At 36.6% G+C, this 26,229-nt stretch overlaps 1 protein-coding gene across 20 annotated transcripts in view; it reads right to left on the bottom strand.

Moving 5' to 3' along the window:
* The window catches only part of LOC138112916 (titin-like), a 241,572-nt gene that overhangs the window by 87,352 nt on the left and 127,991 nt on the right, over positions 1–26,229 (bottom strand). For 17 of the 20 annotated variants that reach the window (XM_069020545.1, XM_069020525.1, XM_069020533.1 and 14 more), the window contains 29 exons: positions 21,359–21,457; positions 20,721–20,795; positions 19,743–19,823; positions 18,480–18,584; positions 17,879–17,956; positions 17,024–17,107; positions 13,163–13,213; positions 12,150–12,545; positions 11,679–11,954; positions 11,161–11,436; positions 10,869–11,008; positions 10,277–10,403; positions 9,927–10,190; positions 9,556–9,822; positions 9,160–9,423; positions 8,486–8,625; positions 8,234–8,360; positions 7,855–8,121; positions 7,489–7,755; positions 6,758–7,024; positions 6,532–6,671; positions 5,468–5,594; positions 4,573–4,715; positions 2,501–2,624; positions 1,392–1,658; positions 1,131–1,228; positions 822–990; positions 452–718; positions 17–283 (listed from right to left, as the gene is read on the bottom strand). In XM_069020545.1, the coding sequence (XP_068876646.1) occupies positions 17–283; positions 452–718; positions 822–990; positions 1,131–1,228; positions 1,392–1,658; positions 2,501–2,624; positions 4,573–4,715; positions 5,468–5,594; positions 6,532–6,671; positions 6,758–7,024; positions 7,489–7,755; positions 7,855–8,121; positions 8,234–8,360; positions 8,486–8,625; positions 9,160–9,423; positions 9,556–9,822; positions 9,927–10,190; positions 10,277–10,403; positions 10,869–11,008; positions 11,161–11,436; positions 11,679–11,954; positions 12,150–12,545; positions 13,163–13,213; positions 17,024–17,107; positions 17,879–17,956; positions 18,480–18,584; positions 19,743–19,823; positions 20,721–20,795; positions 21,359–21,457 (5,253 nt within the window). The remainder of the gene's footprint in view (positions 1–16; positions 284–451; positions 719–821; positions 991–1,130; positions 1,229–1,391; positions 1,659–2,500; positions 2,625–4,572; positions 4,716–5,467; positions 5,595–6,531; positions 6,672–6,757; positions 7,025–7,488; positions 7,756–7,854; positions 8,122–8,233; positions 8,361–8,485; positions 8,626–9,159; positions 9,424–9,555; positions 9,823–9,926; positions 10,191–10,276; positions 10,404–10,868; positions 11,009–11,160; positions 11,437–11,678; positions 11,955–12,149; positions 12,546–13,162; positions 13,214–17,023; positions 17,108–17,878; positions 17,957–18,479; positions 18,585–19,742; positions 19,824–20,720; positions 20,796–21,358; positions 21,458–26,229) is intronic. The other 3 variants (XM_069020531.1, XM_069020532.1, XM_069020535.1) reach the window with 3 other exon arrangements.

Below are 26,229 nucleotides of genomic sequence, written 5' to 3'. Positions count from 1 at the left end.
TTAAAATAAAACTTACCAATCACTCCTAAGTGTGCTGTAGCTTTAGCATCACCAACCATCACAGTATACATTCCTGTATCTCCTAGAATAGAGTCTTTAACCACAAGTGTTCTCTTTTTGCCATCTGAAATGATGTCGTACTTATCACCAGGCTCCAGGACTGTGTCACCCCTCAGCCACTGTACTGAAATGGCTTCTTTGGATACTGAACAGACAAATTCAGCTTTTTCTCCTTCAAGCACCTCAAGATTTTGTGGTCTGGTAAGAAATTCTGCTGCAAGTTCTGAAAGAAAACATTTTTGTAGATACATATTTTATTATTTTATTTTATTTTATTTCATTTTTAGTTGTGAATGGAATAAACCAAGTTGTGTATTATTACTGATTTTTTAATGTTTTAAATTTTATTCTTTATCTCCAGGATAAAAGCCCACCAAAGTAGTGCTCTTACCATGTACAGTAAGTTTCCCTGTCGTACTTGAGCTTGGGAGCTTGCAAGTGTATTTGCCAGCATCTTCAGGATGAGCATTATGTATAACAAGAATTCTCTTTCTACCATCAGCAATGTGTTCAAATCTACCACCATCAGGCACCTCTTCATCTCCTTTAAGCCAAGTAACTTCAGCATTAGGCTTTGAAACTTCACAGATCAATTTTACAGTGTCATTTTCATTTACTTCAAGGTCAGGAAGATTTTTTGTGAAAACAGCCTCTTCCTCTGCAAAAAGAATTTTGAAAGATGATGAAAGCCTGTCATTAAAAAACCCCACTCTCACATTTTTTATCGTTCACATATTGGATTCTAAAACACTATCACTTACCTATCACTGTAAGTAGGCCAGACGTTCGAGCTGTTTTTGCTTCACAGGAATATTCAGCTTCATCATCAAAGACACATTTACTGATGACAAGAATGTGTTCTGCACCTTTAGAAATTATGTCATACTTTTTGCCTTTTCTAATTTCCATGCCATCCTTAAACCACTTCACCTGTTTCAGAACAAATTAACATGGTTATTAATATTAACATCCTCATCATAGATTTCAGTGTGTTCTTTTATAGCAATATATAATAAGGTTTTCCCCTCTAGCTGAAGGAGTTACTCAGATTAAAAAGTGGTACTACAGACCTTGACATTTGGACGAGAAATTTCACACTCAAACCGAGCAGATTGTTTTTCTTTAACCTCAAGGTCAGTCAGGGGTTTCAGGAACTCAACGCGAATAGCTGTAAGAGAATAGAAAATTTTTAGTCGAAGGAAGTCTAGATAAGTAAAAAATAAGTAAAGATAAGTAAAAAATTGCCAATGTTGATATTACTGCCAATCATAGACATTAGTACATTGCTTTTATAGCACCTAGACATTTTGTAGAAATCTTAAATTACTCACGCTCCACATTGAGAAAACATGATGTCTTAAAATCCTTAGCATCACAGGCATATGTTTTTGCATCATCCAGTGTGCAGCCGCGGATGATGAGTTTTCTGACCCTGCCATCAGAAATTATATCATACTTCTTTGATTTGTGAATTTCTTCTCCGTTTTTGAACCATTTAACTTTTGCATTTTCCCTGGAAACTTCACATTCCAGTACTGCAGTGGCCTCCTCTTCAACAGTCTGGTCCTCTAGTGGTTTAGTAAATTCAACTGGGGGTTCTAAAAGAAACAGATACATTTCTGATAGAAAAGATCTAAATTACAGCCAGTCTTCTGCTTGTACAGAAATGTCCGCATGTTTACTGATTTTCCTTGACTGAAAGTCAAAAAGGCTCTTAGATGTCCCTACTGAAGGTTTCTTAAAATATTTTTTATTTTTAATGCACATGCATTTTTTGGTAATTCAGGTAATTTTCTCATTTTCGGCCTACTGTAAGATTAGACTGAATGATATCCTTGTCCATGGGGTTTTTATTTACAAAGCCTTCCAACTCAATTTCTTTAGCTGAACCGTATCCATGTGATCTCAGTGAGTCTCAAGTTATACTGTGAACTTAGAGAATATTTGGGGTTTTCTCAATTTTTCCTTGAATTACTGGATTAGTGTGTGCAGTTCTTTTACTTCTTGATACACAGCTTGCAAGCAGTACAAGTATACAGACAATGTTATGTTCCTTGACTGATGGTGCAGTTATACTCTCATAGGTTTCTGGATATGCAAAAGAACAGAAAAAGCCACAGAGAGCCACAAAGGCCAGTATTTATGGGTCCTCTTGAGGCCAATTTAATGTTCAAATCTGCAGCAAAGCCCTGGAAGCCCTAAGAACTGCTTCATCTCCCACATCTGACACATTTCCAGTGTTTTCCCTTGTTCAGCCCTTCTTTGAAATGTAGAGATTTTAATTAGGTGGCTTTTTAATCAGGAAAGTTATCTACCAGTTCAATATTGTATATATGATCCCACTCATTTGATACATAGTGTGTATTAGCATCCTGTTCCAGGATGAATCATGAATAGATCATTAATACTGATGATGGTTTAACTAAAATGACTGACTTACCTTTCACAAAAAGATTTGCTTGAGTTCTGAAATCTTTTGCTGTCAGTGATACTTCTCCTGCATCTGTTAACTTGACGTCTCTAAGAACAAGCGTGTGAACTCTCCCTTCAGCACGGGTCACAACCTTATAAAATACACAAAACCCCTTTGTGAGCATCTACAGCAAGTATTCAAGAAATATTTCAAGAGATAGCGTGCTATTTATTATTTGTGGAGCTTGGTTGTCCACTTTTATGTGAAACTTTGATAATTTCCTTTTGTATATACTAGATATAGCTCAATCCTCAATGCTTTGAGGATTTTGAGGCTGACTTGAGATGATGTCTATTTTGAACAGGTGTTAACAAATAAAAAATATAAGCAAATTTATGGGAAAAGTTGGCATTACTGCTGGTTACATATAAAGTAGAAACTTTTGCAGATATAAAGAGGTTTGGCACCCCCCACATACACTTTTCTGGAATTGCCAATTTGACTTTCTATTATTAACATTTGGTAAAAAATTCTGCCTAAAAACTGATTTCTGTGATGACCCGTTGCAGAAACTACTTTGCAATCACAGTAAAGAAAAAAAATCACTTCAATGAATAAAGGTTAGACATGTTCAGCTGAGTGCCAGCCACAGAGGTAATAAAATGGTTTGAATTGGCAACAGCTAAAATGAAACACTTGTATAATTAGATTGATTCTTGAAGACAGTTGTAAATGTGTTTCAAGAGGCTATTTTAAATGGGTAAAAAGTGACGCATTAAGTAAATATATGGTTTACTCTCAATTTTATCTTGGTAAAATTTCAACTGTTCAAATGACAGTTTTGATTATATGTGTAAACTGACTGTATATGAAATCTGTATTTTTTTATTAATGTAATTAAAATGATAGCTCAGACAGAAAAGACCAAAATAATGCTCCATCATGCAGAATACTGAACATACAATATTTTTTCTGCCAGGCAGTAATAACTACAAATCCACTGCACTGATCAATAGCTTTTCACATTTTTATTCTGAAACTCAGAAGTAATTACCTTGATTTATTTCATGACTCATCTGCTGAGTTTCATCTTTGTTTATCTGTCCTTAAATACTGTAATATGGTCCCTTATCACCATGATCTGTTTTGATTTTCCTATTTCTACATTCTATTTCTTTCATTAAATACTTTTTATTTGTGTAAATTTGTTAAAACTCAGAAAGATCTAGCAAACCCTGAAAAAGATATGTTAAAAATTGTATTTAAAAGAAATAGCAATCTGTACCAAAGTATTATTAGCAGCATTAATACAGGTTCTGAAACTTTTCTAGGTCGTGCAATGACTTGAAAATTTACTTTGTCTGAGGTTTCCAACTTTTATTTTAATTTGCATTATTTTCTTTAGGTCTAGTATGCTAAAAAGATGTCTCACAACCAGTAATATCCGTTTCCATTTTTTAATGTATTAATTTATGTTTCTTTATTTATTTCCCCTACCATTGACTTTAAACATTAAATTGACTGCATTCCAGGCTGCTCAAATCTCAGAGTTAAGAGCCAGCACTTGATGAAGGGTTAAAAATAGCTAGTGAGAAGTGCTTGACAAGCAAATCTGCCCAGAGAGTTATCTGGAGAGCCAGAACAAATGCCTGAAATGGAATTTGAATCCTCTTAATCCCCTTATATGTTGAATTGGACTGCAACTCAGCATTCACAAGGAAAAAAGGCTTTTTCTGAAACCACCTTTCAAAATCCTCTCACTGTAACCACAGGTAACCTGAACAAAAATTATGCAGTATCCCTGTGGCTGAGTCTCCATCAGAATCAGGTACAAAATCACTGTTGTACTGATTGGTATTTTGGAACCTTAGTTTCCCTCTGTTTAATAAATACTTGTAGTATCCCAGAATACTGGAATTTCTGGGAAAAATAGTTGTATCTGATTTAGGGATGATTTAGCATTTGGCATACCAGCACTACAATATTGCTGTGCCTTAGTACTTCAACTGGCAGAGAATAAATAAGAAATAAAGGGGAAGAGAGTTGAAAGAGAAGGAGGAGGAACAAACATGAAAAAAAGTAAAGTTTAGTTTCTTTACCTTGTCACTGGGCTCCAGTTTCTTTCCTTTCAGGAACCATTCTACTGGGATTCCCTCGTAAGAGAGTTCGCAATCGAAGGTTGCTGATTCCCCAGCTGTCACTGTTACATCCTTGAGGGGTCTCAGCAAGCCAATTACTCGAGCTTGGTAAGGAGAAGACATAATTTTTAGATTAGTCACTTCTACCCAAGAGAAAGCTTCTGCCCTTACGTACTAATCTCCATGGTGGCTTCCCTCAAGAGAGCCAGACATTGCAATGCTGCTCTTTAAATTCCCTAAATAGAAGAGGCCACCCTGGGTTCTTAGGGGAGGGCTGGTCACCTACAGTTTCCTATTTGCAGAGCATGTTTCTTTAAATTAAACAAGGTCAGCAGGAAAGTTGCTGTGCATCTGTCTCCTTGCCAAGCCTTGCATGCCTGTTGCTAGATAAGGCATGTGTTTCCAAAATAGCGAGGGCTAGGATTGGAGTGGGAAACAAGTGGTCTTCAACTGTGTAGTCTGTCCCTGTCCATCAAGCCCTTAACCCTACCCCCCAGATATCACTGTTATCCTATCCTCTCTGGTTAATATGATACTTTGATGCAGCAAAGCCTTTGCCTGCAATATTTGATTTCATAACAGCATATGTTGCCAGACCATGGAGCAGCCTTCAAGGCCATTTCCTTAGTTTTACTTCTCCTATATGAATAAATTATATATAAGGTTAAAAACCACATAGGACAATCCTTAACAAAAAAAATTAAGATGACCTGAGTAACTAATCCCCGAGTTGCTGTTCTGAAAAGGATTGCTGTGGGTTCAATACAGTATAGAGATTTTCCATGCTTTCCAAAGAGGCAGTGAGCACCATGTTTTCACTTAATTAATCAATTAATTCAGTTTAAAAGACACTTACGTTTCACTCGAAGGTGAGCACCAGACTTGGCGTTTGCTGCTTGGAAATCTACTCCACCGGCTTGATCTAAGCGTACATTGTACAGTGTAAGGAAGTGCTTTTTTCCTTCCTCCTTGATTTCACATTCCTGCAAAAACAGAATTGAATCAATTTTGTACTACTCACTGAAAGAGCCCCTACTTCACCTCATACCATGTGTCTGGTTTCTTCTACCCCATTAACAACTCTTAGGCCCACTGCCACATGAAATATACCTTATAAACATTAATTCACAGGCTTTTCCTTGCAAACCCTCTTCTTAATACAGCCCGTTTCCTCTAGAAAGAAAGGGCAAGATGCAACATATTTGTGTGCTGACTAAGTAGCCAATATATTAATATATATGTAGACCAGTCAGAGGCCTAGTTCCCCCAAGGGAACTAAAAATTGCTAAGCTTGTGCTGGGACCTTTCCTCAAGAAGACCTTTCCTTCTTTTATCCAGACACTGATTTTCACAGAACTTCCGATCTTTGTGTATTATTCACATTTGTACCATTACATAGAAGCCAAATTTTTGCCAGTTGTGATTGCATTGTTCCTTTATTTTCCAGATCCTTCCAACAAGGAATTAAGAATATTTGATTAAGCCCTATACCATTTTACACTAATTTTAACTGTCACAGAAATGAAAAAGAGTTTGGAAATCTGATCCACATCTAAACCAAATATAACTCAAAACCCACAGGCAAAAGCATGCAATCCAAAGTTTGCATTTTCAAATACCATTATGTTTTAGTAAAGTACACAAGGTCTGTGCACTTTGGATACATGATTGTTAGGTATTGTTAGCAATGCAGAATGTATTGTTTTATGTAAAATAATTTGTTATTTAGCTATTTTGAATTACATTTGTACTACATTAAAAAAGTTATTAATTAAAAACCCCAGTATTTCTAATGTAGTGACTCTTACTGAAAGCAAAGAGAGATCACATTTAGTTTCTGCAGTCACCCTCTCCCTCATACCCCACCTCCCTGCAAAGTGTTGAGACACACATAAAAAATATTCTGAAATATTTGCTTACGGCCGATTCAGTCAGGGGTTCTCCTTTTAGCTTCCAATTGCCATGGACACCTTCCTCAGAGATTTCAATGTCAAAACGGGCAGTCTCTGTCTCAATCACCTCCACACTGTATAGTGGTCGTACAATCTCAATATCCCGGTCTGGAGAAGAAAAACATGATTGATTCCCTCTATCTCTAGCAGATCCCAAAAGATCTCTACAGAGCAGCCCATTAAAATAACCATACCTTCAATATCAAGTTTGGCAGAGGTTTGATCAGTACCACAGTCACAAGTGTACTGTCCAATGTCTTTCTTCAAAGCTTTCTTGAGAATAAGGATTCTCTTTCTACCATCAGCCTTAATAACAACATTCTTTGATGCAGTAATTGGATTTCCATCCTTCATCCATTTCACTGGGGCATCTGCTTTGCTGATTTCACATTGTAAGATTACTTCATCTTTCTCTACAGCAGTGTAATCCTGCAGCTTCCCAGTGAAGTAAGGGTCTCCCTCTGCAAGCAAAAGTTAAGACATATTTCAGACTGAAGTTTTAGTCTTCCAGAAAGAACAACTAGATTCTGCCATAAAATATATTTCCTGTTTATGTCCTGCAAGAAGGATTAAATGCAGTCCTTTTTCACAGTTCTGTTACAAAAAAGAAAACAATGAACACCTAAGAAACAATTCAGAGCATTACTAATATTACTTACAACATTATTTTGATGCTCTAGGAGTTTCAGAGCCCTGTTTTAAGTATGTAATAGCTAACTTTGCAACTTTGCATGAAATTTTAAAGTCACTGTGTATTCATCCATTGTGAATAGGTAAATGGACACCCAAGAAAGAAAACCAAATTGTTAGATTTTCAAAATCATAATTTACATTTAGGCCGACCACAAGATTTTCTGATTGCTAATTTTATTAATAAAACTCTTCTGATAATATTCATCAGGTAAATTCTTTTGGGTATTCTTACCGAGAACAGTGAGTTTAGCTTCTGAGGATTTGCCCATAGCTTCCACTTTAATCTGAGAAGTATCATCAATAGTAAGATCTTTGATTGTGAGTGTATGGAATTTGCCATCGTCTGTCATTGAAACCACTTTGCTGGTATGTAATCGTTGGTCATTCTTGAACCAGGCCACAGAGATGTTTTCATGGGAGAGTTCCACAGTGAACTCTGCAGTTTCTCTCTCCTTCTTTGTTACATCCTTGAGAGGAGTAAGGAATTTCAGGCGGATACCTATACCAACATAACATGTCATTAACAATAATGTTATCAATATAAACTATGCAAGTACTATGATGCAAAACTTTCCTAGAAAGAAGAAGTCTAACAAACCTTCAATAATTAGCTTGGCACTTGTTCGTTTATCCTCAGCTTCAAATGTGTATTTTACTTCATCCTCAAAGGCAACAGATTTAATAATCAGAGCATGCTTTGTTCCGTCTGAAATAATTTCAATTCTTTCATCAGGAGTGATCTCTTCTGTTCCTTTCAACCAGCGGAAAGTCTTGGGTTCTCTGGATACCTCACATTCAAACTTAGCTTCATCCTTCTCAAAGACCTTCACATCACTTAGTGGAGTGATAAAGATAAGAGGCAGTTCTGAAATCAAAGAAGAGCTCTTTCAGTTCAGTTCATACAGTGCTTTCTGGCACTAGATTTGTTCTCATGCCTTGAAATACACATGGAAATGTTGGCCGAGTGCAGACTATACCTTTCACTTTCAGATTAGCAGCACTTTTAGCATTGGCAGCTTGGAAAGACACTTCTCCCGTCATATCAAGTTTGCAGTTATGAAGGACAAGAATATGCTTCTTCCCATCTTCAATGATTTCACAGTCCTGGTGATAAAGAAACACACACCCCACACCAAATATGAATATTCTAAGAAACCACTAAGGAAACATTATTACTAAACATATTTTTCTACCTAAATTATGGTCTAAAAAGAAAGAAGAAACCTTACAGGTGAAGGCGTTAGGGTTTCTCCCTTTAGCTTCCATACAGGATGGACATCAGGCTCAGAAATTTCAATTTCAAAGCGTGCTGTTTCACCAACAAATACTTCCACTCCATACAGTGGGCGCTCCACTTTAATTAAGCGAGCTAAAAAAAAAAAAAAATCACAAGTTCACATCTGTTTACTCACAAATTGTATACCATAGAAATGTATACTGGAAAGGATCTCAACTCTCTCCCTATTCCTTCTTTTGGGCATTCAAATGCTATGACCAGTAACTGCTTATCTAACCTCTTCCTAAAAAGCTGCAAGGTGTCAGTCTACAAGCTCCTTCTATAATATATCGGAAAATTTAGTTATTTTGGTAAGAATATTTTTCCTAATAATTAACCCAGATATCTGTTACAGTGAACTAAACTGATATTTTTTTCCTGACTGTAAACGGGCAGAGAGACTAACTGATCCTCACTGTCTTTGTTACAGCTATTTATATACCGTCAAATACATTGTCTCTTGTAACCACTTTTAACAACTTTAAATCCAAATATTTCAGCCATTCATCACAACAGTATGCTTTCTACAGGGGCATTTTTGGTCTTGCTCTCTAGAGAGCATCTATCTGTCTACACTGGTTTACAAAGGTTTCAGTACTTTCCCTTAGCAAAGATATGATAACTTACACTCAACGCTGATATTGGCACTTGTCTTGTCGGTTCCACAGTCACACTCATAAACACCCTTATCACTCTCTGCAGCCTTCTTGATCTTCAGAATACGGCGCAAACCATCCGTTTTTATGGAAATTCTGTTGGAAGCTACTAGTTCTTCACCATCTTTGTACCATTTTACTGGCACATCTTTGCTAAGTTCACACTCCAGAGTAATATCATCTTTCTCTATAGCACTGTAGTCTTGTAATTTCACAGTGAAATAGGGATCGGCCTCTATAAAAGGCATAGTGGATAAGATAAATTAGTTACATAAATTTACTAAAATGTCAATATTTTTTCACTTTCTAGGAATAAAAATGATTAATAATTATTCTATAGCACATTTTAAATCATTTATGTAATTACCTAAGACTTTTAGGTTGGCTTGTGTGTTCAAGTCCTTGACTACGGCCTTTATTTCTGAAATATCATCAAGTGTTACCTCTCTCATTTCTAGTTTATGAACTTTGCCCTCTGAAGTAATTAAAACTGTTCTGCTTGTGTGAAGTCTCTTGTCATTTTTGTACCATTTCACAGGCATGTCTTCATGAGAAAGCTCAAACTGAAACTGAGCTGTTTCCCCTTCTTTTACTGTTTGATCCTGTAGAGGTGATATGAACTTCAGCCTCACACCTGTAATGTAGACACATAAATAGAATGAGAAAAAAGGATAAGGTAGTTCTAAAGGACATATTCTTTACCCTTTTTTTATTTTTTGTTCATGAGAATATACTTGCCTTCCACAAACAGTCTTGCTGTGCTCTTCTTGCCATCAACTTCAGCAGTGTATTCTCCCTCATCATCAAACTGTGAATCATTGATGACAAGAATGTGCTTCTTTCCATCTGCAATGATGTCAAATTTGTCTCCAATCTTGAGTATATCAGTGCCCTTAGACCATATAACATTGGCCTCTCTGGTAAGGACACATTCAAACCTGGCTTGGCGCTTCTCGGGAACAGTGACATCTTTTAGAGGCACAGCAAAGTCCAATTCGATTTCTGGAAGCAGAACATAATACATCATTTGTAATGTGCTCCATGTGAAGTCTGTCTAAGCTGGTGTCACACTCCGTGGGGCATTGTACCTTTTACTGTCAGGATAGCTGTAGTGACGGCATTAAAGGCCTGGTAAAGGACTTCGCCAGCTTGCTCTAATTTGACTTTGTGTAAGGTTAGGAAGCGTTTTCCTCCTTCAGCTTTGATTTCACATGTCTGGAGAGATGACAGACTTTGTTAAATACAAATACCAGTGTGATGACAATGCCTTACTGCTAGGTGTTTTTAATAAAGGGATTTTCATAAACATTGTGTATGCAGTAAAGAGTCAGGTAGGAAGAATGAAATTGCTTTTCAAGGAAAGTTAACACTTTCACTCAATGATTAAGAAATGGAATACAATTCTTCAGCATTCCACACTTCTTTAGAATGTCAGAATCATTCCTACAATCTATGTAGGATATTACTATTATTGCTTGAATTGTGTGCTCTAATACCTTAAAAAAATGAAGGCCTTCAAAACTTAGTTTTATAAGATATAATCCTTACTTAGAGAATCAGTATTTTTAGTCATATATTCTGGAGTGAGTAGCAATGACAGGTCTTACCATAAAGATTCAAGGAACCTGTTCACAGTATTTAATTTAAATAAATTTTGTAACAAAATTCAAGAATGCTTACAGGTGAAGGTCTCAGGACTTCTCCTTTCAGCTTCCATTCACCAGGAACATCATCTTCAGATATTTCTGTATCAAAGTTTGCTGTCTCTTTCTCATAAACTGTAACATCCTCTAATGGCTTCAGAAGTTCAACTTCACGATCTAGAATGCACAAATGAACGCATGTACGATTAGGTCAAGTTTTGATAGAGCTTTATAATAATTAAGGTTACCTTTTCTGTTTGTTTATTTAGACATTTTTCAACATTGGCCTACAAGCTGATTAAGTATAATCCAAATAAAAGCTTCCTTACCACCAAGGGTCAGTTTAGCTGGGTATCTGCGACCTTCAATTTCCACTGCATATTCTCCAATATCAGCAGGACCAGCATTCTTGATTTTCAGGAAAATTTTATTTCCTTCTTTCAAGATTTCTGTCTTGTCAGTGGGCTCAGCAGGAATTTCCTCATCTCCTTTAAACCATTTAATGTTTGGTGTATCCTTGACAATGTCACAGCTGAAAGTAGCTGTTCCTTTTGGTTTAACATGCTGGTCTCTTATGGGTTTTACTAACCAGTCCCTTATAACTTCTGCATGACAAAAAGTTACACAAGAAAACAGCTTAGCAGACTTTTATTACAAATAGACATGTCAAAAAAAAAAAAAAAAAAGAAGAAATAGAATTAAGAGATTTTGTATTACAGCAAGTTTTAATAGCTGTAAAAATCTTATCTGTCCACTTACATTGTAAGTCTATGAGAAAAGGATTTCATAATTTTAAAACAGCCCAAATATCCTACAGAGAAAAAAGAACATGGTTTTGGTTGCTTACCTACTACCCTAACACAAGATGAGCATGATAGTTCAGAGTCTTCCACAGTAACAGTGTAAGTGCCAGCATCAAAATCATCTGAATCAGCGACCGTGAGGGAATGTGACAAACCAATAACACCCAGAGCAAATTTCCCAGGCTTGGATTGAATGATTTTACCATCCTTTCTCCAGACCACATTTCTTTCTTTGTTAAGCTCACATGTTAAGTACAGTGGCTGGGTTTTAACAACAGTCACTTCTTCTTCAAGTGTTTTCACAAACCGCACTGGGAGTTCTGTGGGAAACAAATTATTCTGATTTGTCTCCTTTATATATAGAACATGTGATGCAGAAATACCATATATAATATGTGCAGTGATCGAGGGAAACAAAAGAATGTGTCTACCAACTACTGTAAAATTACAAAGCACCAGTTCTAGTTTGAGGAGTAGCTAGCCTAAATTACTGATAAATCTGAAACAGGGAATACCTTCAACAATAAGTTTGGCTGTAGAGGTCTTCTCTTTGTTCCCCAGTCGTAATACACAAGTATATTCACCAGCATCGGACAGCTGGACATCAATAATATGCAGCTTCCTATCTTTGCCATCAGCAATAAACTTGTGTTTTGGGCTCTCTCGGATGTTACTTCCATCTTTCATCCAGCTGGTAATTGCAGTGGATGGTGAAATAAGGACTTCAAAGATTGCAGAAGACCCAACAGACTCAGCTTCTTTTAGCACTATATCTTTCATCTCCTTGACAAACTTCAGTGGCACAGCCTTGAGCTGGTAAGTAAATGGAGGCTCTTCAGGAGGTTTTTCACCACCGCTGCCTGGCCTGAGTTTCCTTCTTTCTGCATCTGCTGGTGAAGGTGTCTTCTTGGCTGTAATTCAGATCCAGAAATTAATAAACTAATCCTGATTAATTGCTTTTGATTGTAGGCTATACTGATTTTGGTTGGGGTAGATTTAATAGTCTTCTAAGTAGCTAGTATGGGGCTATGTTTTGGGTTAGTGTTGAAAGCAGTCCTGAAAATACAGAGATGTTTTTGTGATTGCTGAGAGGCACTTGCAGAGTCAAGGCCTTTTCTGCTTCTCATACTGCCCCACCCCTGAGTAGGCTGGGAGTGCACAAGAAACTGGAAGGAGATACAGCGAGGAAAGCTCATCCCAAGTGACCAAAGTGATATCCTATACCATATGGTGTCATGCTCAGTATATAAAGCAGGGGAAGAGGGAAGTGGGGGGCATTCAGAATTAAGACATTTGCCCTTCAAGGGATGGAATCTTGCTGTCCTGCATGTGGGTGAAGACGTCCCTGCTCATGGGAATGAATTCCTATTTTGCTTTGTTTATGTGCTCTGCTTTTGCTCAACCCATGAGTTTTCTCACTTTTAACCCTCTTATTCTTTCCCCTCTCCCACCATAAGGGAGTGAACGACTTGCTGTGTGGGGCCTGATTGCCAGCTGGAGTTAAACCATGACAAGGTTTTGCTCGTACCTTTGACTGGACTGATACCCTTTGGAGTTTCTTCTTTTGGTGGCTTGGCCTCTGAAGCAGAACAGCAAGATTATTAGGAATGCAGTTAAATAAACATACTTACTAAAACTAAGACAAGCAATTATTTTACATATCAAATTTTTCCTTCCTTTAGTTACCTACATGTAAAAGGGGAGGAAATGATATAAACATATGTTTATAGAACTTTTACTGTCTATATCTCAATGGAATATCTTGAAGCGTGGGAAAGACAAATTCACCAGTAGGGACTAACAGGCAGCTTAGAAGGTCCTATTTCCTTAATGTGTAGTCCTGCCCATTAATTTGTAGAATTCTGACATTCCTTGACACTTAGATTAGGCCCTTGATCAATACCCACCTGTCAGCCGAAATAGTTTAAGTACCTATTAAAATTATATGAGTTTTTTGTTTGTTTTTTTTTTAAAAAAGCACACCCTTTTACTAATGAAGGCCACAAAAATATAAGTTGTGTAAATCAAATATATGTTTTGGGGCAATCTGGTACTTCTATGAGTGAGGGATGTTCTATTAGTAACCTAATTTGTGATGAATCATCACGGACTTTTGAAAGTATTATCCATACTATGCTGCTTCTCATTATCTCTTTGTGAAAGGAAATATAAAAGATACTTTTAATGGGAGAATATGAATGAAATGCAGGACAGATTTTATTGCAGTGGATGGAAAAATGAACACTGGAAAAAATGTATGAGTTTTCCTGAGAAGACAATGGCACACAGAATGATTTATGAAGTCTTAGAAAAGTGTAAGGATAAGACAATGAACAGTGATCACAGAGATGTATGTAGAGACAGGTAAGACAAACACGTCAAGAGTGGCTGAATGCCAATAAAGCCAGCTGACAGACTTGATGGAATTGCGAATGGTGTAACTAAAACACAATGGCAGGTGGTACTCTCCTGAAGCAAATGGTACAAGCACTTCGTGGAAGAATTTGGCATCAGTCTTCCTCACCTCGCTTTGCATGAGACTTTGCTGGAACATCCAGAACTTCACACGATTCTCCACATGCATCCAAATTCTTATTCTTGCTCGAAAGTCTAGTGGCCTGCTCAGTCAGGTGAGCAGGCTCTGATTTCTGGTATTCTTTCTCTCCTTCTGCTTTCTTAGAAGTTATTATCTTACCTATGCTTGAGGAGTAATTATCTTCTCCATTTGCAAGGATCCCTTTGCTTGATGATGATTTGTCAGGAAGCTTTCCTTTCCCTTTTTTCATGGTACCAGATGCGCTTTTTCTAATGCCATGTTCAGGTGATGTTTTTTCATCTGATATACATTCTGTAGATTGCTTTTCTTCAATTCTGTCTTTTCTGCTTTTATGAGCTAGTGTTTCTTTATGTTCATCCTGAATGGTATGAACTTCTTGAAATTGTTTTTCATCTTGACTTTGTGGTGGCTGAATAGTAGCTTTCTTTACTGACTCAGATATGACTCCCTTTTCATGTTTGACTATGGAAACTTCACTTTCCATTCCTTCTGTCATCACTGTACCCAACTGTTTTTCCACAGGTAGAATTTCAGGGGCATTTGACTGTCTAATTTTGTCTTTTTTTAAGTGGGTGCTGAAGATAGTTTTTTCTTCCTTCTCTGGTATAACCTTCTTGCCTATTTTTTTATCACTTAGGAGGGCTTTCTCAGTCAATGATTGTCCTAAACCCTCCTCATAGTGAACTTCTTTCTCTGTAGAGTATTTTTCTCTTGCTTTTGTTTCTACTACTTCTGACTTAAGAGACGTTTTAAAGATTGTGTGAGGTTTTTCTCTGGGCACCTCCTCATCCTCAATGGGGTGTTCTAGGTCAACATCTCTTCTCAATCCTGGCTCAGCCTCCTCACACAGGTCTAAGGAATGTACTTCTGCTGATGTTAAATCCAGATTCTTATCTTTCTCATCATCTTGAATATCTTCCACTTTCTTTGCTTCTTTGTTAAGAATCTCATCTATAGGAACTTCAGCTACTGTGCTACCAGACTGCTTCATCCTCTGAATTTTACTTGGTATGCCATGCTCCTTCATGGATTTTCCAACAGAAACGTTAGATTTCTCTGGAGTAAAATCTCCTCTCTCATTTACATTTCTAAGCTGAGGAGTTTCAACTATGCCTGCCTCTATGATATCCTGTAGAAATAAACTTTTGTCCTTAATGTGAAATTTTTCAGGTTGCAAACTTATTTTTGATTTTTTTTCTTTTCCTGGAAGTCCTTTCTGGTCCTTGGTCTGATATGGCTTTCTGGGTTTAGGTACACAAGTTGATTCAATTTCTTCTTCTTTCACATTGCCAGGAATCTTTCCTTCATGAAGAACACTAAACTTTTCAGAGATTTTCTCTATGGCATCTTCCCTATGAACAAGCAATTTAATTTCATCCTTTTCTTCTCCAGAATCTCTTTCCGCATGTTCAGATGTTATAGAAATCAGTTTCTCTTCCTCATCCAGTAGTGGTAGTTCATCCTTTGTGTAAGTAATGTGATCCATTTCAATTTCTAATTTCTCACCTGTAAGGGTAGTCTTTCTTGAAACTACAGGTGTCATTTCTGGTTCCTCTTCTTCAGAAGCCAGGATGAAATATTTAAGAGCTACTTTCTCCTGTTCATGTCTCTCTGAATTCAGTATTCCATCAGCTGTTTCCAGTGAGATTTTATACTCAAGTGGCTCTATGGCCGGAACTGTCTCCTTAGGACTTACTTTCTCTTTTACATGCAAGCTTTTCTCAACCAAAATCTTCTTTAACACAATTGACTCAGGCTCTTCTTCTTCCACTGAGGGCATTTTATCTCTATGCTTTAGCACAGGTGGTGCATCACGCTTTTCTGCAGCTACAAAGGTTTCATAGGTAATTTAGAGAGTTAAAACCCATAAGAATAAGAATCGGGAACAATATATTTTAAGACAAATTTTCCAGCTATACCTGAAATAAAATGAACATAGAACACTTTTTCTCTACACAACAGAAAACTTACAACATAATCACAAAAGAAAGGTAAGAATGGCACACATGAACAGAAAACCTAAGTAAACCACTATTAGTCTTGTCTCGTTAGATCACCAATTTAAATTCAGTGCAGCTTAAAAGTAGCAGAAAATGACAGCTGTCTGGTAACTGACATAAAATAGGTTAATTTTGCCACTTCAGGCTACATCACCAGATCAATGGCCATGAGACATTCATGATTTGGCTTCTCAAATGCCCAGGATCTGAGCTCTACTGTAACATGAGGTCCTTTGAATGGTGGGTGAGTGGAATGTACATCAGCTCTGCTGGTGGACCACAGGCTCAGAGTGTTTCAGAGGAACTGGAACCTTCACAGTCCTTTTTTTTTTCACAGCAGGCTTTGTTCCAGGGTCCTAAGCATAGCAGATGAAAGTAGCAATACTCTATTTCTTCAACACCACTGCCACTTTTCCTCAGGGCTTCAATGACAAGTCAAAAGCAGGAAACCAAACAACACAACAATTGCTCACAAACATGTAACTTCTCTTTTTCTACACAGAAAATACAAGATGCGATTCACAAAACATACATCAGGACATAAGGAACACTGAGAAAACAACAGAATACACAAATTTCATACTAGGACAACAAATAAAGACACACATTACCATCCAGACAAAAGAGCACAGACTGGTCTCCACAGTGTATCAGAGATATTTTTGTTTTAAATTAGGTGATAGTACCTAGAATAACAAGATCCTTGAACGGGACCTCAAATCTTCCTGTATTGAATGAGTTATTGTACAGCTCTTCACTCTTTTTATACTGAAAGTATTTAGGCATGTCAGAGAGAAAAATCCTATCAATAGCATAGAATACACATAAATACCTGCTTTCTTTCCAACAACTGGAGCTGCCACTGGAGCAGTAACAGCAGGTGCAGGTTCTGCAGCTGGTTTTGGAGATTTTAGAGCTGTATGGGAAAAAAAGAGTTTTAATACATTACTTTCAGTATGATGTTCTTTAAAATGTTTTGTAGATGGTATGGAAGTTCCAGTCTTATTAATTCTAAAGGCCTTTATGTGGATACTTTTGAGATTCAGCTGCACAGGGTGCTGAGTCATCTTGTCTAGACTGTGGTTTTGCCAAGAAAGGCTGGACCAGATTACCCTTGAAGTCACCTTTCAACCTGGTATTCTACAATTCTGTGAATGTCCTTTTAGTGAGAAATCCCTGAATGAAAAATAACTAGACACAAAAGAAAGGCTTGACCAGTATTCACAACTAAAGAATTCTTACCTACTGCAGGTTTAGGTTCAGGCCCAGGAACTGGGACAGATGCTTGCTTAGTTTCTGCCATTTCAAACACAGAAATTACAAGTAGGTTAGTTTACATTTTTTGCAACCACATTGAGCATTAGTAGTTAGGAGCAAAAACACAGAGATGGCTAAACAAAGACAATTCATTGGTTTCTATTTTATTTGTCCAAAAAGCAAGAAATCACCTTGAGATTAACTAAGTCTTGTAAAGCAAGATTGGAAACAATGGAAAAAAGATTAACTTTTCAAGCATTGAAGAATAAAGACAAGAAGAAATCCAGAAGATTGCAAAATGGTTAATGAGGACACAGCAGTCATGACAGACTGGAGAACAGCAATGCATTGTATTAATATAGCATGATATTCAGCACTGAATATCCTTTAGTTGCCGCAATAAGGAAAAAAGAGCACCACACATCTGTACCTTTTGGTGGTTCAGGCACAAGTTTCTCCTCTTTTTTTATGACAGGTATCTCAGTTTTCTTCGTAGGAACTTCTGGGACTTTAAAACAATATTTTTATTTTGTAAGATACATTAAAACACCTTAAATCCCTAAATAGAATACCCTCAAGTGTATTTAAAAGTTTTCATTGTTTTTACATGTAAACAGTTTCAGATGTTCTGAAGGTTTAGGAATACGTATTTTTTAGAATAAGACTTGAATAAATTAGAAACTATAAATGGGTAAAAGGACACATATTGGTAAAATGTTACCTAAAAGAATTCTTGGATCAATTGTTTTGCTGTAGTTATATTTTTATCAGTATTATATAAAATATTGGTAATATATTTTCTATACACAATGAAGACTGAGAAACAATCCCAAAATGTAGAATTCAGACCCAAATGTGAATGTCAAACTTGGTTGTGCTTCCAGCTAAGATTTAAATTGCACAGTTAGGCCAAAGCAAGCCATCTTTCAAGATATCAGTTTCATTCCTGAATTTAAGGGAATACTACTTAATAGTGGGATTTTTTTAAAAAAATCATAATTTAATAAATAGATTTGAAAGCAATGTAGTACCTTCAGGTTTCTTAATTTTTTCTACTGGTGTAGGTACTGGTTTAACTTCTGGTTTAGGCTCTTTTTCTGGTTTAGGTTCTTCCTCTTCAGGTTTCTTTTTAAGAACTTCAAAAGAAAAGAAATCTCAGTTTTCAAAGCACAGGCAAACAAAATAATAAGACAGTGAACAAGACAAAGATTAAAAGCATCAATCATAAAGAAACAGGAAAATAAAATATATAGCTCAATAGAAATGGAAGATTTGTGTAACTATTCAAGATACTATCCTGAAAGTAATTTAAAATTCAAGTCATCTAAGGAAAAAAGACATTTTTGTTAAGAGTAGTCCATCTGAGAGGAAAGATTTTAATGTTAACTGACTATGATAGAATAAAATTTCTTGTAGTATCTTATATATTTATTCTCTTATTTATTGCTATATGTAATTATGAATTATTAACTGTAGTTAAAGATGATTTTTAGGGATGCAATGCAGGATTATAGATTAAATTCCCATTGACTTCAGTGAGATAACTAGACTACATCCTCAAGTACTGTATTTGAAGAGCTCAAATTTATATAATGTCTGTTCTCCATTTTCTTAATTTCACTTATTTTTGTCCTCTCAGTTCTCTGTCTTGGATATGTAATGACATGGTCATCTGAAAAACTGAATATTGTATTTTATTATTTTGTCTGAAATTTGAAGGTTGGCTGCAAGGTATACAGGCACGAATCATCCCTCTGTGGTATTTTGAAGAGAATTGGAATTAGTGCTTCATTTTTCTAAGCAATAGTTGAGCACAAAATGATTCAGAATGCCCTAGAGGTTGCAGGAAAGGGGGCTGATCTCCAATAGTACTGCGGGGTTCTGTGATCTGAGCGGTACTTCTAAGAAAACCACAAAAGAGAACACATAGACTACACATGTAACATTAATAACATTCACACTGTCACTGGACAGAGGTCCAGAAGCTGAAGACAGTGGAAAACACTCAACTCTAGTATAAAGAGATCAGGAAAATGGAAGAGAGAGATAGGGAACTGGATTTTCAATGTTCTGCCCTGTTTTCATCACAGATCCTTTGGATCTGAGAGAATTTCAGGCCACCTTGCCCCTCCTTCATCCCTGCAACTACAACTGCTTTTCCCAAGAAACAAATATCAGATAGTATTTGATCATGTAATTTTCCATACCACATACATAAAACAATTTTACTTAGGGGAATATGCTGAACAATGTTAAAATGCCAAGGTTTTTAAAACAAAGCCAAGTTACTATACCTCTTTTCAAAACAACTTCTTCTTTTGGTGGGGGAGTGACCTCAGGAATTACTCTGCGAGGTTTCTTTACAAGCCCAGGCACTTAAAAGAATATTATTCCAGATTTTATTATAGATTCATAACAGTAGTAAGAGCTAACCAATAACTAGCCTGTCCAAACAGACAAATCAAATGCTAGTTCACTACTGAGTATTAAAATCAAAGGTAAAACTGTTGATACTGAAGTCAATAGTTTTAATATATTTTCTATATAATTTGCATACAGCTAAATTTATACATAAGAGAAAGTTTTCATACAAATCAACAGAAGAGAAGTATGGTTTGAGAAAACTATAAAGGTTATGTATTCAAGAAGAATCATCATCATAGTAACATTTTTATTTCCTTGTCCTCTTTCACTACAAGCTTAAGTTACATATCTATTCATAAGGATCCACTTTAATCTCTAAACTTGGAACAGCATTAAGAAGGAATGTCCACTGTTTAGCTGCTTAGTTTATCTTAAACTGCAGTACATATGAATGATACAAAGGCATGGTTGTGAAGTGGCTTGCTCAATATATTATTCATTCCCATCTCTGGAAGGTGTCCTCTCACAAGAATACGTTACATTTCAGAAAAATAATAAACTAAGTATGCTAAAACAATGCTGTATACGTTTAAACAGCTTTTTATTTTTTATTTCTAGCTAAGTAGAAAACCAAAGTGAACATCTACACAAGCAATAAAACTCATAAAAACTCTCTCATTCTTCTATGTTTCTGACTCTCATCTCACGGATTGCATGATGGGCAGTTAAAGTGGACATAAATATAACACAAACATACGTGCCCAAGATGGGGGTGCACTGTTGAGCATAATCTAACACAGACAGTGTTTTGACATATTTGAGCAAATTAAAAAAGAAGATACTAAGAACTACAACTTTGGACTCATGAGAGGTTTATTTTAAGCAAGATCCTTATATTAGGTAGGTACCTTTAGCAGGTGGGGGTTCCAGTTTTGGAGGCTCACCAGGTTTTGCAGCCACAACTTTCTTCCTTGCTTCAGGAGCTTAAAGAAAATTATTTGAATTTTACAACACACATTAGACTCAAAAAAGAAAGGAGTTTTCTAAAAAATCCAAACACCTCATTAATAGTATTGATGTAATAGAAGGACAAAAGCTGCAAAGCAAAGATCCTTGCTGATTAACTGTTTAGAAAAAGTCAGATGGTCTGTATGAAGCACAATTTATCTGAAACCCATGTTCATATAATAACACCAGCAAATTATTGCTGGGGATTCTTTTCACATGTAAGAATATGTTAAAGAGAGAAGAATTATGTTAAGGATAGAAGAATGTGTTAACTTGATTAAAATTTTAATAAATTGGGGGTTTTTTTTCTGTAACTATTGAAAAGAATCCATGTAAATTTCCTCGGCATAACGCTGATAAAAAATCATGAGGAACTGAGCATTAGTGAGGCGCACCATTAAAGAATGGTATATTAGAAAAGAAATAAAAAAGACACAAAATGATAGTTCAAAAGCATGCTTTTCAAGATTCATCAGTATAATTTTAAAATATTATGTTTTGAGTTTCCACTGTTATTTATGGCTTCAGATGATTATACCTTTAAGTAGCTCTTTTGCCAGTTTAATATCTTCTTTTGGTGCGGGTGGTGGTGGTGGAGGTTTTCGCTTTTCAGGGACCTTCTTTTCAGGTTGAGGCACTTTAAATAACATTAGGTAGATTTAGAATAAATTTCCTATGATGGTAGTTATGTGAAGAGTAATGTACAAACCTAAAGACCACCATTTTCCATTTCCAGTGAAGCCAGTGAAAAAATGTCATTGAATTAAATGGGACCATGAAAGAGCCTTAGGTTACTCCTTCATAGCATGCACACAATACAAATATCCAAGCTGACTTTAAAAAGCATGTTAATAACGTGAGAACAAAGGCAGAAAACCAAATGGTGGGAAGACTCATGTGGACAAGAAACAAAATGAAAGCATTTAAAACAATCTTCGGGTTATATTTAAGAGTTAAATGATCAGAAATAATTTCCAGAACACAACAACGGAAGAATCACAGAAGGACCTACAATGAACAGGTGACCAACAATATACAGGCACGTGTGTGAAAAATGAGAGAGCAAGAAAAAAACTGCACATGATGATAATGAAAGAAAGGTGTGCGGCAGCCTCTAGGGAAGTACTTTGTATACCTTCAACTGGTAAAGCTTCTTCAACTTCTACAACTGGAATTTCTTCTGCTTCTTCAGGCTCCATCTCCTTTATGATTTTATATTCTTTAAAGAATATTGACAACTGGTGTAAGTTTTCAATTATAAGATCATTTCACATGAACAGTTATACAGATATAACTAAAAGCAAATCTACTCCAACAGACACAGACAAATACACATTAGGATAAGTAATCACTCAGTATCTGTTACCTTTGCAGTTAATGAAAGATTTTGAAAAACTACTTTCTTTTCTAGGAGTCAGGATTGTGTGAAGGATAGAATTTTTTAGGTATACAATAGAAACTAAACATTAAATTTGTGGATGAGTCATTGCAACAGGAAAGAATAAAAATCTCAAAGCTCTCAATTAATTTATTATAACAGCAACATAAATACTAACTTTTGAGAGACTCCAATTTAGTGGGAATTTAATATTATCTTAAAAGAGATTTCTCCTGGGCAGGAGCATATATTTTACTTCCAATTATGAAGATATAATAACAGATACAAGAAATATTGACTAATATAATCTAAAATATGAAGCGAACAACTTACAAACATCACAATAGGAGAAAAAGGAAAATGTCTACTTTAAAGCTTATACTTGGAAGAACAGGACAAAGGACTGTTCTTAGAGTAAAATCTATGGTGGCACAAACCTTCACTTGGTAGTGATTCAGGTATTTTAGGAATAGCAACAGGTACTTTCTCCTCTGAGACAGGTTTCTTGGGTACCCCAGGCACTTAAAAAAAAAAAATGTTCTTTTATCTGTGTGTATATAAATGTACATATGAAACATAAAAAGACAAAGACATCTAGCACACACAAAATCACAATAACAGTGGCCATAACCATGAAAGACTCTGCTCCAGTCTTTCTCAAGGTAGGCTACATTCAACTGACAAATTTTATAGACTCAGTTATGAACAAAGAAAAGAAAGAATATAGAAACATTTCTTCTCAGGAGATGCCTCCTGGCAATATGTACCTTTGGTTGCAGGAGGCTCTGGTTTTTCTAATTGTGACTCTTTAGGTGTTGTAAGAGGCACTTTCTCTTCTGGGATAGTTCTCTCTGGTACTTCAGGTTCTTTAAAGATATTAGTAAATTTTCATTTTTGTGAATATTAAGACATATATACACATCATAGTGAAAAGTGCAATGACTAAAAAGAGTAGGGCATACAAAATATGAAGAAATTTAAGCAGCAGATTATTCATTTGGCACTGCATACATCAGTGAAACAAGGGGAAAGGTATTCAGAAAATAGAGAGAAGGAGATGCTCAGTCACTGATGTATGTACCTTTAACTGAAGGAACTGTATGTTTTCTAAGAACAGGAACAGGTTCTGGTACTTTTGGCACAGCAACAGGCTCTGGTTTCTTGGGTACAGCCACAGGTTTCTTTGGCACAGCCACAGGTTTCTTGGGCACAGGCACAGGCTTTTGAGGAATGACCACTGGCACCTCCTCTTCTGCCTCTTCCTCCTCAATCACCTCAGGCACTTTAAAGATATTAGCTGGTTTTACTTGAATGAGCTAAAGGTCATGCACACCCAGATACCAAATGACCAAATGCTGCTCTCATCCCTCCCCACACAGGGCAGAGGGGCAAAGAACACTGAGCACTGCAGCAATGTGGAGGTCATGGCAGACTCTTTCAGAACACCACCCTATACCTTCAGCTGGAGAGACTTCTGGCTCTCCAGGCTCAGCAACTGCTGCCACCTCTTCTGGTGCTTCCACCTCTTCTTCCTCTTCCAGGACCTCGGCTTCAGGCATCTCAGGCACTTCAAAGATATTAGTGCATTTCATTTGACATTGTTGAGAACATATGGCAAGCAGGAACAACAAGCAGGGTGACACAGACACAGAACATCACAACAGCCAGCTCCAACCCTCACACACCACACAGCACCCTTTTCCCAGCACACACAGCCTTGAGTCTCAGTCAGGAAACAGAGACAGGCCAGGAGAGGGTAGGACAAGGCTGAGGAGAAGAAGATGAAATATCTTCTTTGTTAAGTTATCCATGAAGACAGGTACCTCTGGGTGCTGGAAGCTCTGGTGCTTTGGCAATGGGCACAGGTATCTTTTCCTCACGAGTAGCCTTCCTGGGCACCTCGGGTGCTTCAAAGATATTAGTAGCAGTCAGTTTTATACATACAACAGGAGGATGCACAGTGAAATGTAAACTGGAGATGCACTCATGAACATAACCAAAGTGGTCTCAGAGCATCAACCCATGTCTCTCTCTCTCTCTCACTTGGTCACACACACAAACCCCTCAGGGCACAGGCACAGAGCAGTGACACCAGGTAGGTTCTGTGAGAGAACTGCTGGCTATGCATAGGCTTGAGGGTGAGGTATGAATTAGGGTACTTAGCAGCCTTTCCTCCCTTGGAGGAGGAGAGCCTTTCATTCTCAGCCCTGCTGGCATCTGGCTTTTCTCTGGGAGCAACCTCAGCTCATGTCTTCTTTGTTACCATTCCTCATGAATCTGCTGGTGCTTTTATGTTTAGCAGTTTGGGTAGTGATAGGATGAGTAACACAGTTTCTCTCATTTTTCCCTATTTTTGTCCTTCTATATATCCATTCTTCGCTAATGCTTTTCTTTTTCTTTGGTTTTTTTTTTTTTTTTTTTTTTTTGGCTTATTTTCTTATCCTAAGTACCTCTTTTGCTTCAATTTTCATTTCACTGTGGCAACTTCCACAGCCTGTACAGTGCAATGGATTTTATAATTTTATAATGATTCTTTCTTTATTATAAACCCTGAGAGTGTCAGCAATGTCTTTTAAAACTTTGTATATTGTCACTTCTTACTGCACTTGTGCATTGCTAAATAAAAATTGGTTTTCATTTCAACAGATTTATGTCTATTATATACACTGCCTGACTCTGCCAGAAGAGTGATGTAGACTCTTGTCAATTTAAGATAATTTGGGCAGCTGTATGGAAAACTTATGATCAATTGTTAAAATAAACATTTTAGTATCTACTGCTTCAGAATAAGACACCAATATAGTAAAATCAAAATATAATTTGAGTTTTTTATACAAAATATTGCATTATCAAATTCCTAACTGATACACAGCACAGAATATAGAAATTTCAGGAAATCACAAATGAACAGAACGACAGACATCAGAAATAACATGTAAGACAGTAAGGACAGTCTCACTCAGACTGATGCACAAAGCGACAGGTACCTCGAACTGCTGCTGGTTCTGGCTTTTTTGGCACAGCTACAGGTGTAGGCTCTTCCAGAACAGCTTTCTTGGGCACCTTTGGAACTTCAAAGATATTAGTGTATTTAGTTTTGTGGGCACTGCAGATGTCGATGTAACAACAAGACAACCAGTAGTACATGCACGCAGTTGTTTTTGAGGGCGTGCTGTGGTTACATTCAGTCATCAGCTCTGCTTTGCTTCCAACCTGTGGAATGATCAGCATGCCCAATGCATCACACAGGAGATGGGAACTCTGTGTGGTCTTTTGTTTCTTGGTCAGGATAAATGTAGAAAATATATCTGGCTTCTTAGTAACAGATGATCAGAGATTTATTTATGGAATCCTAGTGCATTTGTGTATCAGCCATATATAATTCACAACTACTTTGTAATTGAAACAGGTTTTTTTAGGAAAGTAGCATTTGATTTACCATTGCCATCTTTTTTTTTTCTATCAATTATTTCCATTCTTTACATCTCCTCTTAAGTTTCTATGTTCCACAGTTCCTGTCATTTAAATTCTACTGTAGAAATATACATACCTCTTATATTCTCTCTTCTCTTACTGGTTCTATAATATGGTAATAAGATAATCACTAGATACATCCAGTCATTTGCTAGCAAAAATTCCTCATGTACATTGGCATTACCTTACTTTTAAAGAGGTAGAGAACTTACTCAGCTGCTGTCATCTATTAGAAATCTCGGGATGCAATGTTTTGTTCTTTAACTTAAAGGCTTATTTTCAGGCTCTTCTTTAGAAAAGCATATTATTTTGTTTAAACTAAACAGTCAGTAAATGTTAATTCTTAAACTTTATTAAAAGTCGATAAGCTAGAGATACTTTTCAAGGAATGAAATCTAGTTTTTCTGCCGTGTTTTTGACACTCCACATTGCACTTCATATTCCTTAGGCACCTATCTCTGACAGGTCATCATAAAAAAATTAGTCTAACTAAAGTCCAGAAGAGCATGACTTTTTTTCTAATGATGATACTGATAGAGACCTGTACCTTTGGCTGG

The sequence above is a fragment of the Aphelocoma coerulescens genome, chromosome 7 (assembly GCF_041296385.1).
Source record: "Aphelocoma coerulescens isolate FSJ_1873_10779 chromosome 7, UR_Acoe_1.0, whole genome shotgun sequence".
Taxonomy (NCBI): domain Eukaryota; kingdom Metazoa; phylum Chordata; class Aves; order Passeriformes; family Corvidae; genus Aphelocoma; species Aphelocoma coerulescens.
Note: the sequence above shows the minus strand (reverse complement) of the source record. Positions and strands in the feature narration are given on the sequence as shown.